At 42.0% G+C, this 16270-nt stretch overlaps 1 protein-coding gene across 2 annotated transcripts in view; it reads right to left on the reverse strand.

Annotated features, from left to right (window-relative positions):
* Window positions 1-1010: 1010 nt before the first annotated feature.
* LOC121582830 (contactin-associated protein-like 4) overlaps window positions 1011-16270 on the reverse strand; it is a 249314-nt gene continuing 234054 nt past the window's right edge. The window contains exons 20-24 of one of the 2 annotated variants that reach the window (XM_041898958.1): window positions 13548-13681; window positions 10820-10907; window positions 3783-4001; window positions 3235-3306; window positions 1011-1373 (exon numbers count right to left, since the gene is read on the reverse strand). In XM_041898958.1, the coding sequence (XP_041754892.1) occupies window positions 1174-1373; window positions 3235-3306; window positions 3783-4001; window positions 10820-10907; window positions 13548-13681 (713 nt within the window). In that variant the 3' untranslated portion in view covers window positions 1011-1173. The remainder of the gene's footprint in view (window positions 1374-3234; window positions 3307-3782; window positions 4002-10819; window positions 10908-13547; window positions 13682-16270) is intronic. The other variant, XM_041898959.1, reaches the window with a different exon arrangement.

The raw sequence follows: 16270 nt of genomic DNA on the forward strand, positions 1-16270 counted from the left end.
GTATTTAGCTCCATCCATCATTCCTTCAATTCTGACCAGTTTCCCAGTCTCTGCCGATGAAAAACATACCCACAGCATGATGCTGCCACCACCATGCTTCACTGTGGGGATGGTGTTCTCGGGGTGATGAGAGGTGTTGGGTTTGCGCCAGACATAGCGTTTTCCTTGATGGGGCCAAAAAGCTCAATTTTAGTCTCATCTGACCAGAGTACCTTCTTCCATATGTTTGGGGAGTCTCCCACATGGCTTTTGGTGAACACCAATCGTGTTTGATTATTTTTTTCTATAAGAAATGTTTTTTTTTTCTGGCCACTCTTCCGTAAAGCCCAGCTCTGTGGAGTGTACGGTTTAAAATGGTCCTATTGACAGATACTCCAATCTCCGCTGTGGAGCTTTGCAGCTCCTTCAGGGTTATCTTTGGTCTCTTTGTTGCCTCTCTGATTAATGCCCTCCTTGCCTGGTCTGTGAGTTTTGGTGGGCGGCCCTCTCTTGGCAGGTTTGTTGTGGTGCCATATTCTTTCAATTTTTTTATAATTGATTTAATGGTGCTCCGTGGGATGTTCAAATGTCTGATATTTTTTCATAACCCAAACCTGATCTGTACTTCTCCACAACTTTGTCCCTGACCTGTTTGGAGAGCTCCTTGGTCTTCATGGTGCCGCTTGCTTGGTGGTGCCCCTTGCTTAGTGGTGTTGCAGACTCTGGGGCCTTTCAGAACAGGTGTATATGCTGTATACTGAGATCATGTGACAGATCATGTGACACTTTGTTTGCACACAGGTGGACTTTATTTAACTAATTATGTGACTTCTGAAGGTAATTGGTTGCACCAGATCTTATTTAGGGGCTTCATAGCAAAGGGGGTGAATTCATATGCACACACCACTTTTCTGTTATTTATTTTGTAGAATTTTTTGAAACAATTTATTTTTTTCATTTCACTTCACCAATTTGGACTATTGTGTGAATGTCCATTACATGAAATCCAAATAAAAATCCATTTAAATTACAGGTTGTAATGCAACAAAATAAGAAAAATGCCAAGAGGGATGAATACTTTTGCAAGGCACTGTAATTAATGTCTCTAGGACTTGGAAGGCATTTCTGTCCTTCCTTAATCAGATTCACTGGATAAGTCCAACATTGAGACGGTCCGGGGGTGGACAGACGGACCTATATGAAATACTCCTTTTTGTTTTCACTTAGTTCGTTCTGTGAGGTGGGCTTGCTGTGGAAAGGGTATTCAGGACTGTCTGCCTCAGGTTTGATGCTTTTGGGTTCTTGGCTGTGGAACATCTCTTTCCGTCGATACAGGAACCTTGCCATTATTGCCAACGCACACAGAATCACAAATATCACCATGGCAATCACACCTGCCGAGGAGTACAAAACATTGAGTTAAGAAACAACAAAAGGGCACTTATTTCAAAACAAAATGAATTCACATTCACTATTCCTTATGTTGTTACAGAAAAAAGGCACTTCGACAAGACAATAGTTTTTTTTTGAGAACACTGAAGAATTCTAACTAGCAACCAATTATGATAATTCCACATTGTGTAACTGTGTCATATGCATGGGTTTCAGAAGTAAAGACAGAGAAGGCACAGTGGCTGAGACCACATTAACACCTTTCTCAGCTCCACGTTTAGTTCTGTGAAATCTGTCTATGGCATGGGAGCCTTAACAGAAATAATATGCCATCTCCTGTGGGTATTTCATTGCTATTACCCAGCCTGTCTGATTTCTGTTGTTAATCTAAACTCTAAAAGGCATTAGACAAGCTTCTGAAAGCCGTAGTTTATCTCTGTGCAAGGCACAGCACAAAGAAATCCAGTTCAATTCTCGCAAATGTCGCAGGCATTCATTTCATAAACCTTAGCTACAGTCCTTGTACACTGCTATGCTATGCATGGTGCATTTCATTATTTCATTATCAAGAGAAAAGGATATATCTTATTAGGAAGCCAGAATAAGGCGGGACTCAATTTAATGGTATATTACAGTGGTTTTAAAATGACAAAGTATTTGAAGATAGCTGTAAAAAGTTCATTAATCAGCAAATAATTTATTTAAACGTTTAATTAGTTTTGGTGTCCTTTGTGCATTTGGCACTGAGTCAGCCTGTATAAGGACGACTTTGAACTACTTTCTACATTCCAGCAATTGAACGGATGGGAATTAATCAACCTTGACTTTGAATCTGTGGCTAAAGTCGCTTCAAAGTTTAGTGATGTGATGCTGCAAATATGCCATATCAATTGCTGAAATATTTTATTTATTGATTTAATTAAAATTGTATTTACACAGGGTTGTCTCATTGAGAAAAATATATACAGTGCCCTCCGTAATTATTGGGACAGTGAAGCATTTTTTCTTATTTTGGCTCTATACTCCAAAAGTTTGGATTTGAAATCAAACAATGACTATGTGGTTAAAGTGCAGACTGTCAGCTTTAATCCATATCGGGTGAACCGTTTAGAAATTACTTCACTTCTTGTACATAGTGACCCCATTTTTATGGGCGCAAAAGTATTGGGACAAATTCACTTATATGTGTATTAAAGTAGTACAAAGTTAAGTATTTGTTCCCATATTCATAGCACCCAATGACTACATCAAGTTTGTGACTACACATTTGTTGGATGCATTTGGTCTTTGTTTTGGTTGTGTTTCATATTATTTTGTGCCCAATAGAAATGGAGTCACTTTTATTGTAAATAAGAATATAATATATTTCTAAACACTTCCACATTAATGTGGATGCTACCATGATTATAGATAATCCTGAATTAATCGTGAATAATGATGAGTGAGAAAGTTACAGATGCACAAATATCATACCCCCAAGACAAGCTAACCTCGCACCATTACAATAACAGGGGAGGGTAGCATTTTTTTGGGGGGGTATGATATTTGTGCATCTGTAACTTTGTCACTCATCATGTAATCTCTAAACAGTTCACCAAATATGGATGAAAATACCCTAAAATTAAAGCTGACAGTCTGCACTAACCTCATAGACATTGTTTTATTTCACTTTTGAAGTATACAGTCAAAAAAAGAAAAAACGCTTCACTGTCCCAATAATTACAGAGGGCACTGTATTTTCCAAGTGAGCCCTGTATCATCAACATTCTCTATTTTGACCAGGATAATTTAATACCTGCCATGATGTTGTTTCACTAAATACAACTATGGATTATTGTGACATGAGAAACATGTTCCTGTTACCTCCAATCAATCCAGAGTCACTCTTGATTGCATTAACTATAGGCTCACCAGTACCTACTGTACCTGAATGATCTACAGCAGAGAGAGAGATACACAGAAAGAGAGACATAGAAATAGAGAGCAAGAGACAGCAGAAAAAAGAAATAGAGATAGAGGAGAAAAGAAAGGATAAGAAAGACAAAAGAGAATCAGTAACATCCATCATCAGTCCATGCAGGGTTCATTTAACACTGCACCCTCAGTCATAAACTGCATGAGGATGACCACCAAAGAAAGATTATGCAAATGAGAAATCTCTCTCATACAAATTCATTAGCTCATCTGCCACAGTGTAATCACTTTCATTCTCATTTAATTAACAAGGAAGATGGTGTACGTATTAAATGGACCCTTGATAAAGTTTGAAAAGCAGTTCAGAAAAGAAGCGTAGATTCTCAAGTGGAGTTAAAGCAAAAGAAAAAGCACTCAAACAGAAAGAGAGAGAGTCCCATCACCAAAGACTCCACCCACCAGAATAGCTAGGGAGAACTTGAATCCTCCCCTCTTACCTGATAGGGGGTGTGTGGTTTTGGCTGGGTAGGGATTGGCTGGAGATGAGGAACCACAGGTGGACTCAGCTAGGGGTCCTGTCACTATGACTGGGCTGGTGTTTGGGTAGAGTAGCGCTGCTTTCAGTGGAGCGATGGAGTTAAACTGGACCACCGACAGACAGCCACTGAAACCCAGGGAGTTCAGCCTGGCAATCTCTGGATCCAGCTCACCAGACTCTAAACACACAAACGCATACACACGCACACAAAAATGCAGAAACAGTCAGTGAGATCCAGTATAGTGATCAGTCAAAAGTAGTAGATTCACTGCTCTCTCAGTGTGATATTGATTGATTATCTAATTCATCGACTGCTAACAATAGCTGCTACTCCTCCTAGGGACATCCTCCCCCCACCCCCCCAGCTGACTTTTTCTTTGCCAACGACATTCATCACTGTTGCAGTTGTTAATATGTATATTATAGATTTTGTTATAATAATATGTATTGTTTTTCTTTCACTTGGTCCCCACACTCCCTCAATGGTCATGCTGCTCCCCCTATGGTCACTCTCCCCCACCCCCTCAACAGTCTTTACTCTGCCTCCACCCCAATGGACATTTATTTATTCATCACTGCTACAGTTGTTATGATATACAGTGGGGAGAAAAGTATTTGATAAACTGCCGATTTTGCAGGTTTTCCTACTTACAAAGCATGTAGAGGTCTGTAATTTTTATCATTGGTACACTTCAACTGTGAGAGACACAGATCCAGAAAATCACATTGTATGATTTTTAAGTAATTAATTTGCATTTTATTGCATGACATAAGTATTTGATACATCAGAAAAGCAGAACTTAATATTTGGTACAGAAACCTTTGTTTGCAATTACAGAGATCATACATTTCCTGTAGGTCTTGACCAGGTTTGCACACACTGCAGCAGGGATTTTGGCCCACTCCTCCATACAGACCTTCTCCAGATCCTTCAGGTTTCGGGGCTGTCGCTGGGTAATACGGACTTTCAGCTCCCTCCAAAGATTTTCTATTGGGTTCAGGTCTGGAGACTGGCTAGGCCACGCCAGGACCTTGAGATGCTTCTTACGGAGCCACTCCTTAGTTGCCATGGCTGTGTGTTTCAGGTCGTTGTCATGCTGGAAGACCCAGCCACGACCCATCTTCAATGCTCTTACTGACGGAAGGAGGCTGTTGGCCAAGATCTCGCGATACATGGCCCCATCCATCCTCCTCTCAATACGGTGCAGTCGTCCTGTCCCCTTTGCAGAAAAGAATCCCCAAAGAATGATGTTTCCACCTTCACGGTTGGGATGGTGTTCTTGGGGTTGTACTCATCCTTCTTCTTCCTCCAAACACGGAGAGTTGAGTTTTGACCAAAAAGCTCTATTTTTGTCTCATCAGACCACATGACCTTCTCCCATTCCTCCTCTGGATCATCCAGATGGTCATTGGCAAACTTCAGATGGGCCTGGACATGCGCTGGCTTCAGCAGAGGGACCTTGCCTGCGCTGCAGGATTTTAATCCATGACGGCGTAGTGTGTTACTAATGGTTTTCTTTGAGACTGTGGTCCCAGCTCTCTTCAGGTCATTGACCAGGTCCTGCCGTGTAGTTCTGGGCTGATCCCTCACCTTCCTCATGATCATTGATGCCCCACGAGGTGAGATCTTGCATGGAGCCCCAGACCAAGGGTGATTGACCGTCATCTTGAACTTCTTCCATTTTCTAATAATTGTGCCAACAGTTGTTGCCTTCTCACCAAGCTGCTTGCCTATTGGCCTGTAGCCCATCCCAGCCTTGTGCAGGTCTACAATTTTATCCCTGATGTCCTTACACAGCTCTCTGGTCTTGGCCATTGTGGAGAGGTTGGAGTCTGTTTGATTGAGTGTGTGGACAGGTGTCTTTTATACAGGTAACGAGTTCAAACAGGTGCAGTTAATACAGGTAATGAGTGGAGAACAGGAGGGCTTCTTAAAAAAAAACTAACAGGTCTGTGAGAGCCGGAATTCTTACTGGTTGGTAGGTGATCAAATACTTATGTCATGCAATAAAATGCAAATTAATTACTTAAAAATCATACAATGTGATTTTCTGGATTTTTGTTTTAGATTCCGTCTCTCACGGTTGAAGTGTACCTATGATAAAAGGTACAGACCTCTACATGCTTTGTAAGTAGGAAAACAGGCAAAATCGGCAGTGTATCAAATACTTGTTCTCCCCACTGTATATAGTGCTATTTCTATTGTTGTTTTTATTACCATTTTCATTCTTTTGTTTTCTCTAGTCCTGCATGTTGGAGCTCGGACCCTAAGACTTCACCCTGCAATCACACCTGCAACCCTGTACATGTGACTATTAAACACTCTGAATCTGAATCTAGACTTATAATATAATGAGATAATGAGAGACCCCAGAAATACTGCTTCCATTTGACTAGCTTGGATCCAGTGAAACCCTATGTTTGCCAGGGAAACTGGGTCACTGGCTCTTCAAAATGACCAATGACTATTGATTTAATTATGGGAATTTGCATGGTTATAAGTGCTCTTAAAATGAATGGGATGGAAGGCAGTGAGCTGATGGCATTGTACTGCATCACATTGTATCACACTGCTACTGTATCCTGAAGGTAACCTTCTTTCTTACAACTGCCAGATAGCTATTTCTCCTCAGTCACACCTCATCCACATACTCTCCTCTTTCTCTCTCCTACTCACTCTCTCTCTCCTACTCTCTCTCCCTTTAGCCCCTCTCTCACTCTCTTAGTCTCTCTGTGACTCTCCCTGTCTCTCTTCTACTTCTCTCTCTCTCTCTCTCGCTCCCCTCTGCATTCATTACAGGTCAATTTGTTAGCGTGATTGATGACAGGTGTTGCTGGGAATGACACCAAATCCACTTTCATGCCAGCTCTTTGATCCTGATATGACACACAGACAGCAGCAGGGTGGAGGGGTTAGAGAAGAGCGAGTACCTGGTCACGTGTTAACATGGCTCAGGTCATCTGAGATACACTACACTACCACAGAGCTCTGTCTGTCTGTGTGTGTGTCAAATCAAATGAAATTGTATTTGTCACATGCGCTGAATACAACAGGTGTAGACCTTACCGTGAAATGCTTACTTACAAGCCCTTAACCAACAATGCAGTTTTAAGAAAAAAAAGAGTTAAGAAAATATTTACTAAATAAACTAAAGTTAAAAAATGTAACACAATAAAAGAACAATAATGAGGCTATATACAGGGGGTACCGATAACGAGTCAATGTGCGGGGTACAGGTTAGTCGAGGTAAATTAGGTAATATGTACAGTGGGGGAAAAAAGTATTTAGTCAGCCACCAATTGTGCAAGTTCTCCCACTTAAAAAGATGAGAGAGGCCTGTAATTTTCATCATAGGTACACGTCTACTATGACAGACAAATTGAGAAAAAAAAATACAGAAAATCACATTGTAGGATTTTTAATGAATTTATTTGCAAATTATGGTGGAAAATAAGTATTTGGTCACCTACAAACAAGCAAGATTTCTGGCTCTCACAGACCTGTAACTTCTTCTTTAAGAGGCTCCTCTGTCCTCCACTCGTTACCTGTATTAATGGCACCTGTTTGAACTTGTTATCAGTATAAAAGACACCTGTCCACAACCTCAAACAGTCACACTCCAAACTCCACTATGGCCAAGACCAAAGAGCTGTCAAAGGACACCAGAAACAAAATTGTAGACCTGCACCAGGCTGGGAAGACTGAATCTGCAATAGGTAAGCAGCTTGATTTGAAGAAATCAACTGTGGGAGCAATTATTAGGAAATGGAAGACATACAAGACCACTGATAATCTCCCTCGATCTGGGGCTCCACGCAAGATCACACCCGTGGGGGTCAAAATGATCACAAGAACGTTGAGCAAAAATCCCAGAACCACACTGGGGGACCTAGTGAATGACCTGCAGAGAGCTGGGACCAAAGTAACAAAGCCTACCATCAGTAACACACTACGCCGCCAGGGACTCAAATCCTACAGTGCCAGACGTGTCCCCCTGCTTAAGCCAGTACATGTCCAGGCCCGTCTGAAGTTTGCTAGAGTGCATTTGGATGATCCAGAAGAGGATTGGGAGAATGTCATATGGTCAGATGAAACCAAAATAGAACTTTTTGGTAAAAACTCAACTCGTCGTGTTTGGAGGACAAAGAATGCTGAGTTGCATCCAAAGAACACCATACCTACTGTGAAGCATGGGGGTGGAAACATCATGCTTTGGGGCTGTTTTTCTGCAAAGGGACCAGGACGACTGATCCGTGTAAAGGAAAGAATGAATGGGGCCATGTATCGTGAGATTTTGAGTGAAAACCTCCTTCCATCAGCAAGGGCATTGAAGATGAAACGTGGCTGGGTCTTTCAGCATGACAATGATCCCAAACACACCGCCCGAGCAAACGAAGGAGATGCTTTGTAAGAAGCATTTCAAGGTCCTGGAGTGGCCTAGTCAGTCTCCAGATCTCAACCCCATAGAAAATCTTTGGAGGGAGTTGAAAGTCCGTGTTGCCCAGCGACAGCCCCAAAACATCACTGCTCTAGAGGAGATCTGCATGGAGGAATGGGCCAAAATACCAGCAACTTGTGTGAAAACCTTGAAGACTTACAGAAAACGTTTGACCTGTGTCATTGCCAACAAAGGGTATATAACAAAGTATTGAGAAACTTTTGTTATTGACCAAATACTTATTTTCCACCATAATTTGCAAATAAATTCATAAAAAATCCTACAATGTGATTTTCTGGATTTTTTTTCTCATTTTGTCTGTCATAGTTGACGTGTACTTATGATAAAAATTACAGGCCTCTCTCATCTATTTAAGTGGGAGAACTTGCACAATTGTTGGCTGACTAAATACTTTTTTTCCCCACTGTACATGTAGGTAGGGGTAAAGTGAACTATGCATAGATAATAAACAAAGAGTAACAGCAGCGCAAAAAAGGGGGGGTCAATGCAAATGGTCCGGGTAGCCATTTGATTAACTGTTCAGTAGTCTTATGGCTTGGGGGTAGAAGCTGTTAAGGAGCCTTTTGGACCTAGACTTGGCGCTCTGGTACCGCTTGCCATGAGGTAGCAGAGAGAACAGTCTATGACTAGGGTGGCTGGATTCTTTTACCATTTTTAGGGCCTTCCTCTGACACCGCCTGGTATAGAGGTCCTGGATGGCAGGAAGCTTGGCCCCAGTGCTGTGATGGGCTGTACGCACTACCCTCTGTAGCGCCTTGCGGTCGGATGCCGAGCAGTTGCCATACTAGGCGGTGATACAACCAGTCAGGATGCTCTCGATGGTGCAGCTGTATAACTATTTGAGGATCTGAGCACCCATGCCAAATCTTTCAGTCTCCTGACGGTGAATAGGTATTGTCGTGCCCTCTTCACAACTGTCTTAGTGTGCTTGGACCATGATAGTTTGTTGGTGATGTGGACACCAAGGAACTTGAAGCTCTCGACCTGCTCCACTACAGCCGCATCGATGTGAATGGGGGCGTGCTCGGCCCTCCCTTTCCTCTAGTCCATGATCATCTCCTTTGTCTTGACCACGTTGAGGGAGATGTTGTTGTCCTGGAACCACACTGCCAGGTCTCTGACATCCTCCCTATAGGCTGTCTCATCGTTGTCGGTGATCAGGCCTACCACTGTTGTGTCGTCGGCAAATTGAATGATGGTGTTGGAGTCGTGCTTGGCCACGCAGTCGTGGGTGAACAGGGAGTACAGGAGAAAGCATACACCCCTGAGGGGCCCCCGTGTTGAGGATCAGCATGGCAGATGTGTTGTTGCCTGCCCTTACCACCTGGGGGCGGCCCGTCAGGAAGTACAGGATCCAGTTGCAGAGGGAGGAGTTTATTTACAGGGTCCTTTGCTTAGTGATGAGCTTTGAAGGCACTAAGGTGTTGAACGCTGAGCTGTGTGTGTGTGTCCCACATGACCAGAGAGCAGACCCCTTAGCCCCACATGTCATTATAGCCCACAGCTATACTGGATTATTCTGATTTTAGACTAATGGAGCTTCTTGAAAGGTCATGAAGAAGTTAATAGCAATGTCACAGTAGCTACTGTATGACTTTGTTATAGTGACATTCTTGACATTGTCACAGATTAATAGAAATGGTTTGCATCTAACATGGGTAGGGCATTGATATACTGTAGGTTGGCCTAGTATGGGAGCATTATTCATCTTGTTTTGTTTGTTATAGTGTATCAGAATGCACTAGACTGTAACTGCTGTATGTTATGCGTCTGTTCCTTTCAATCATTCCTCATTACTATTGAAAGCAGACGTCCTATTTTAAAGCAAATACATTGGCATTAGACCTGCATAAAGTGCCCTATTTCTGAAGCGGGGGATAGAAAATAACAATGCATAAAGCCAATATTTTTCAGACTTTAAGTAAACAGACATGCACCGATGATAACATGTCATGTCGAACTGCGATTGCCTGACTGAACAAACAATACTGTAATGGATGTGCATTTGCCCCAGCAGTTTATCATCCTCCTATATAGCACTAAAATGCACATAATAATAAATAATGATTCCATCTCTATTTGAGCTAAAGTAGCTATTTGTCCAAATTTGAATAATATTTTCATTTGATGTAAAAGCTTCAGGTAAGTGGGATCGTAACTAGCTCTCCAGTTCTGTGATTGAGAGACACGGCCAAACACCTCTCAGCATTCTTTATTCAATGGCTTTCTCCTTCATCATTTTAATAATGCTGTTTTACAGATGAAGGATCTTAATTTGAGCCAGTTTGCTACAGCAGAAAAATAATCCTGCAGCAACAGGAAATGTTAATTATTATGTGGATTATAATTAATGGACATTTTTTGTAGGGGTTGATATGTTTTTCATTCAGTCTGACATTTTAAAGTGGAAATTACAAACTTTAGAAGCCTTTTAAAACTTCAAATACACTACAAGTTTGCATTTCCTGCTGTGCAGGAAAATTCTCAGCAACAGAAGAGTGATCAAATTAAGATCCTACATCTGTATATTACTCACCTTGCACTTTCCCCAGGACAACTGACTTGATAGTGTTGAATTCTGCATCAGATGTGAGATTGAAGTCTTCCCTTCCGTGCTGGTCAATCTGAAAAAATAAGGGTGAAATAGGACCTGTAAACACTTTGTTGAATACTCAAGTTGGGGACTAAATAAATACAATTTACACATTCATGTTTCAGATTATGGAAAATGTACTCTTCCATTTAGAGTGTTTAAATTAAACCCTGCTCTTCAAAGTACTTTAAACACATCATTGCTTGGCTGTTCAGTCTGCCATTCAATTAAAAAAGGAAAGTAGTGCTAGAGCTTGGACAGATTTTGTTGAAAATGTGATTACTACTCAAAGCTTACGCTAATTTATGCAGTTTTGCTGAGATTGCCAAACAGTAGCTTAACAAAATTGATTTTTTGTTGACTAGTCAGACTAGAACATGTTGTTGGGTGGTCGGAAGCATGGAAGTAAACACTCATGAGTGTTGTCCACTATGAGATTAGTATGGAAATGTAGTGCATTACAATATTCCAACATATTGGACTCGCACTTCTTTCATTACGAGGTTTATAAGTATATTCTGCCAGTCTCCTTACAGATTTCAACATTGATTTCTCTATACTCTTATCAGCTATCCTTTTCTTCTTAATTTCTCCTTCGCAGTCATTAATGTTGCCTGAAATGTCTTTAAATTTTGAATGAGTTTGCCTGCTTAATGGCTGATATTTGGAATGTGTCTGTACATTCTGAATAAGTAGAGCTCTGCAGCACAGCCTAGGGTTGTCGCCTACTGTGAGGTTGGCAAAGGACTTGGACCATGCAAAACCTGCATCACTCTTCAACCACTATACTGTATCACATCTCACTGTATATTTAAATCTGTTGGGAGTGATGTTCTTTTTATTTTTAATTACCTTTACTCACCACGACACAGATCCCACACTGCTAACATGTATACACTTACAATTACAGCTCAGCAGGTTAGATATAGTACATACAGTGGGGAGAACAAGTATTTGATACATCAGAAAAGCAGAACTTAATATTTGGTACAGAAACCTTTGTTTGCAATTACAGAGATCATATGTTTCCTGTAGGTCTTGACCAGGTTTGCACACACTGCAGCAGGGATTTTGGCCCACTCCTCCATAAAGACCTTCTCCAGATCCTTCAGGTTTCGGGGCTGTCGCTGGGCAATACGGACTTTGAGCTCCCTCCAAAGATTTTCTATTGGGTTCAGGTCTGGAGACTGGCTAGGCCACTCCAGGACCTTGAGATGCTTCTTACGGGGCCACTCCTTAGTTGCCCTGGCTGTGTGTTTCGGGTCGTTGTCATGCTGGAAGACCCAGCCACGACCCATCTTCAATGCTCTTACTGAGGGAAGGAGGTTGTTGGCCAAGATCTCGAGATACATGGCCCCATCCATCCTCCCCTCAATATGGTGCAGTCGTCCTGTCCCCTTTGCAGAAAAGCATTTCCAAAAAATTATGTTTCCACCTCCATGCTTCACGGTTGGGATGGTGTTCTTGGGGTTGTACTCATCCTTCTTCTTCCTCCAAACACGGCGAGTGGAGTTTTGACCAAAAAGCTCTATTTTTGTCTCATCAGACCACATGACCTTCTCCCATTCCTCCTCTGGATCATCCAGATGGTCATTGGCAAACTTCAGATGGGCCTGGACATGCGCTGGCTTGAGCAGGGGGACCTTGCATGCGCTGCAGGATTTTAATCCATGACGGCGTAGTGTGTTACTAATGGTTTTCTTTGAGACTGTGGTCCCAGCTCTCTTCAGGTCATTGACCAGGTCCTGCCGTGTAGTTCTGGGCTGATCCCTCACCTTCCTCATGATCATTGATGCCCCACGAGGTGAGATCTTGCATGGAGCCCCAGACCGAGGGTGATTGACCGTCATCTTGAACTTCTTCCATTTTCTAATAATTGCGCCAACAGTTGTTGCCTTCTCACCAAGCTGCTTGCCTATTGTCCTGTAGCCCATCCCAGCCTTGTGCAGGTCTACAATTTTATCCCTGATGTCCTTACACAGCTCTCTAGTCTTGGCCATTGTGGAGAGGTTGGAGTCTGTTTGATTGAGTGTGTGACAGGTGTCTTTTATACAGGTAACGAGTTCAAACAGGTGCAGTTAATACAGGTAATGAGTGGAGAACAGGAGGGCTTCTTAAAGAAAAACTAACAGGTCTGTGAGAGCCGGAATTCTTAATGGTTGGTAGGTGATCAAATACTTATGTCATGCAATAAAATGCAAATTATTTACTTAAAAATCATACAATGTGATTTTCTGGATTTTTGTTTTAGATTCCGTCTCTCACAGTTGAAGTGTACCTATGATAAAAATTACAGACCTCTACATGCTTTGTAAGTAGGAAAACCTGCAAAATCGGCAGTGTATCAAATACTTGTTCTCCCCACTGTATAGGCCTACTTCTCTTTACCTGCCTCTTGCTGACTTTCAATAAGGCAGTGGTTCTGAATCTTTTTAGGTTATGCTACACTCAATTACATTTTGCTCTGCTTGCATTACCTCCTTATGTGCAACCAATCATTAGGACTATGTTCTTACGAATCTTCACAAGTACCCCTTGTGGATGGGTACTAGTACCCCAGGAGAGAACCACTGCACTAAGGTAACTGCTGAGCATGTCTTTATTTTGAATGAGAATAAGTAGCCTTCACAGTGACAAAATAAGTTACCTAAACAGTGACAAAATAAGTTACCTGAACACTGACAGTCTCTGATATCCTCCTGATGGAGACTCTGTGAAGTTGTCCGTTGGCCAAGTTCCTAATGCTGGTCCTGATCACCTCAGCATCTCTACTGTTCTGCAGCTTGTATTTAACATCCAGGTAACCTTCAGGAGATATTGAGACAAAACTTTAATATACAGTAACTTCTATTTAATGTCCAGGTAACCTTCAGGAGATATAGAGACATAACATGGGCGGCAGGTAGCTTAGTGGTTAAGAGCGTTGTGCCAGTAACCAAAAGGTCGCTGGTTCTAATCCCCGAGCTGACTAGGTGAAAAATCTGTCGATGTGCCCTTGAGCAAGGCACTTAACCCTAATTGCTCCTGTAAGTCGCTCTGGATAAGAGTGTCTGCTAAATGACAAAAAAAAATATATACATATATATGACATTAATAATTTCAATTTAACATCCTTCGAGAGATACATGACATATGAAGACATAACCTTAATATTACTTCTATATAACATCCAGGTAACTTTGAAAAGATACACAGTGCCTTGCAAAAGTATTCATCGCCCCTTGGCATTTTTCCTATTTTGTTGCATTACAACCTGTAATTTAAATGGATTTTTATTTGGAGTTCTTGTAATGGACATACACAAAATAGTCCAAATTGGTGAAGTGAAATGAAAAAAAGAACTGCATATGTATTCACCCCCTTTGCTATGAAGCCCCTAAATAAGATCTGGTGCAACCAATTACCTTCAGAAGTCACATAATTAGTTAAATAAAGTCCACCTGTGTGCAATCAAAGTGTCACATGATCTGTCTCATGATCTCAGTATATATACACCTGTTCTGAAAGGCCCCAGAATCTGCAACACCACTAAGCAAGGGGCACCACCAAGCAAGCGGCACCATGAAGACCAAGGAGCTCTCCAAACAGGTCAGGGATAAAGTTGTGGAGAAGTACAGATCAGGGTTGGGTTATAAAAAAATATCAGAAACTTTGAACATCCCACGGAGCACCATTAAATTCATTATTAAAAAATGGAAAGAATATGGCACCACAACAAACCTGCCAAGAGAGGGCCGCCCACCAAAACTCACAGACCAGGAAAAAAGGGCATTAATCAGAGAGACAACAAAGAGACCAAAGATAACCCTGAAGGAGCTGCAAAGCTCCACAGCGGAGATTGGAGTATCTGTCCATAGGACCACTTTAAGCCGTACACTCCACAGAGCTGGGCTTTACAGAATAGTGGCCAGAAAAAAGCCATTTCTTAAAGAAAGAAATAAACAAACATGTTTGGTGTTCACCAAAAGTCATGTGGGAGACTCCCCAAACATATGGAAGAAGGTACCGTGGTCAGATGAGACTAAAATTGAGCTTTTTGGCCCCATCAAGGAAAACGCTATGTCTGGCGCAAACCCAACACCTCACATCACCCCGAGAACACCATCCCCACAGTGAAGCATGGTGGTGGCAGCATCATGCTGTGGGGATGTTTTTCATCGGCAGGGACTGGGAAACTGGTCAGAATTGAATGAATGATGGATGGCGCTAAATACAGGGACATTTTTTAGGGAAACCTGTTTCAGTCTTCAAGAGATTTGAGACTGGGACAGAGGTTCACTTTCCAGCAGGACAATGACCCTAAGGATACTGCTAAAGCAACACTCGAGTGGTTTAAGGGGAAACATTTAAATGTCTTTGAATGGCCTAGTCAAAGCCCAGACCTCAATCCAATTGAGAATCTGTAGTATGACTTAAAGATTGCTGTACACCAGCGGAACCCATCCAACTTGAAGGAGCTGGAGGAGTTCTGCCTTGAAGAATGGGCAAAAATCCCAGGGGCTAGATATGCCAAGCTTATAGATGCATACCCCAAGAGACTTGCAGCTGTAATTGCTGCAAAAGGTGGCTCTACAAAGTATTGACTTTGGGGGGTGAATAGTTATGCACGCTCAAGTTTTCCTGTGAGGGAAAAAAGTATTTGATCCCCTGCTGATCTTGTACGTTTGCCCATTGACAAAGAAATAATCAGTCTATAATTTTAATGGTAGGTTTATTTGAACAGTGAGAGACAGAATAACAACAAAGAAATCCAGAAAAACGCATGTCAAAAATGTTATAAATTGATTTGCATTTTAATGAGGGAAATATGTATTTGACCACCTCTCAATCAGAAATATTTCTGGCTCCCAGTTGTCTTTTATACAGGTAACGAGCTGAGATTAGGAGCACACTCTTAAAGGGAGTGCTCCTAATCTCAGCTTGTTACCTGTATAAAAGACACCTGTCCACAGAAGCAATCAATCAATCAGATTCCAAACTCTCCACCATGGCCAAGACCAAAGAGCTCTCCAAGGATGTCAGGGACAAGATTGTAGACCTACACAAGGCTGGAATGGGCTACAAGACCATCGCCAAGCAGCTTGGTGAGAAGATGACAACAGTTGGTGCGATTATTCGCAAATGGAAGAAACACAAAATAACTATCAATCTCCCTCGGCCTGGGGCTCCATGCAAGATCTCACCTCGTGGAGTTGCAATGATCATGAGAACGGTGAGGAATCAGCCCAGAACTACACGGGAGGATATTGTCAATTATCTCAAGGCAGCTGTGACCATATTCACCAAGAAAACAATTGGTAACACACTACGCCGTGAAGGACTGAAATCCTGCAGCGCACGCAAGGTCCCCCTGCTCATGAAAGCACATATACAGGGCCGTCCGAAGATTGCCAA

This window comes from Coregonus clupeaformis, chromosome 15 (assembly GCF_020615455.1).
Source record: "Coregonus clupeaformis isolate EN_2021a chromosome 15, ASM2061545v1, whole genome shotgun sequence".
Taxonomy (NCBI): domain Eukaryota; kingdom Metazoa; phylum Chordata; class Actinopteri; order Salmoniformes; family Salmonidae; genus Coregonus; species Coregonus clupeaformis.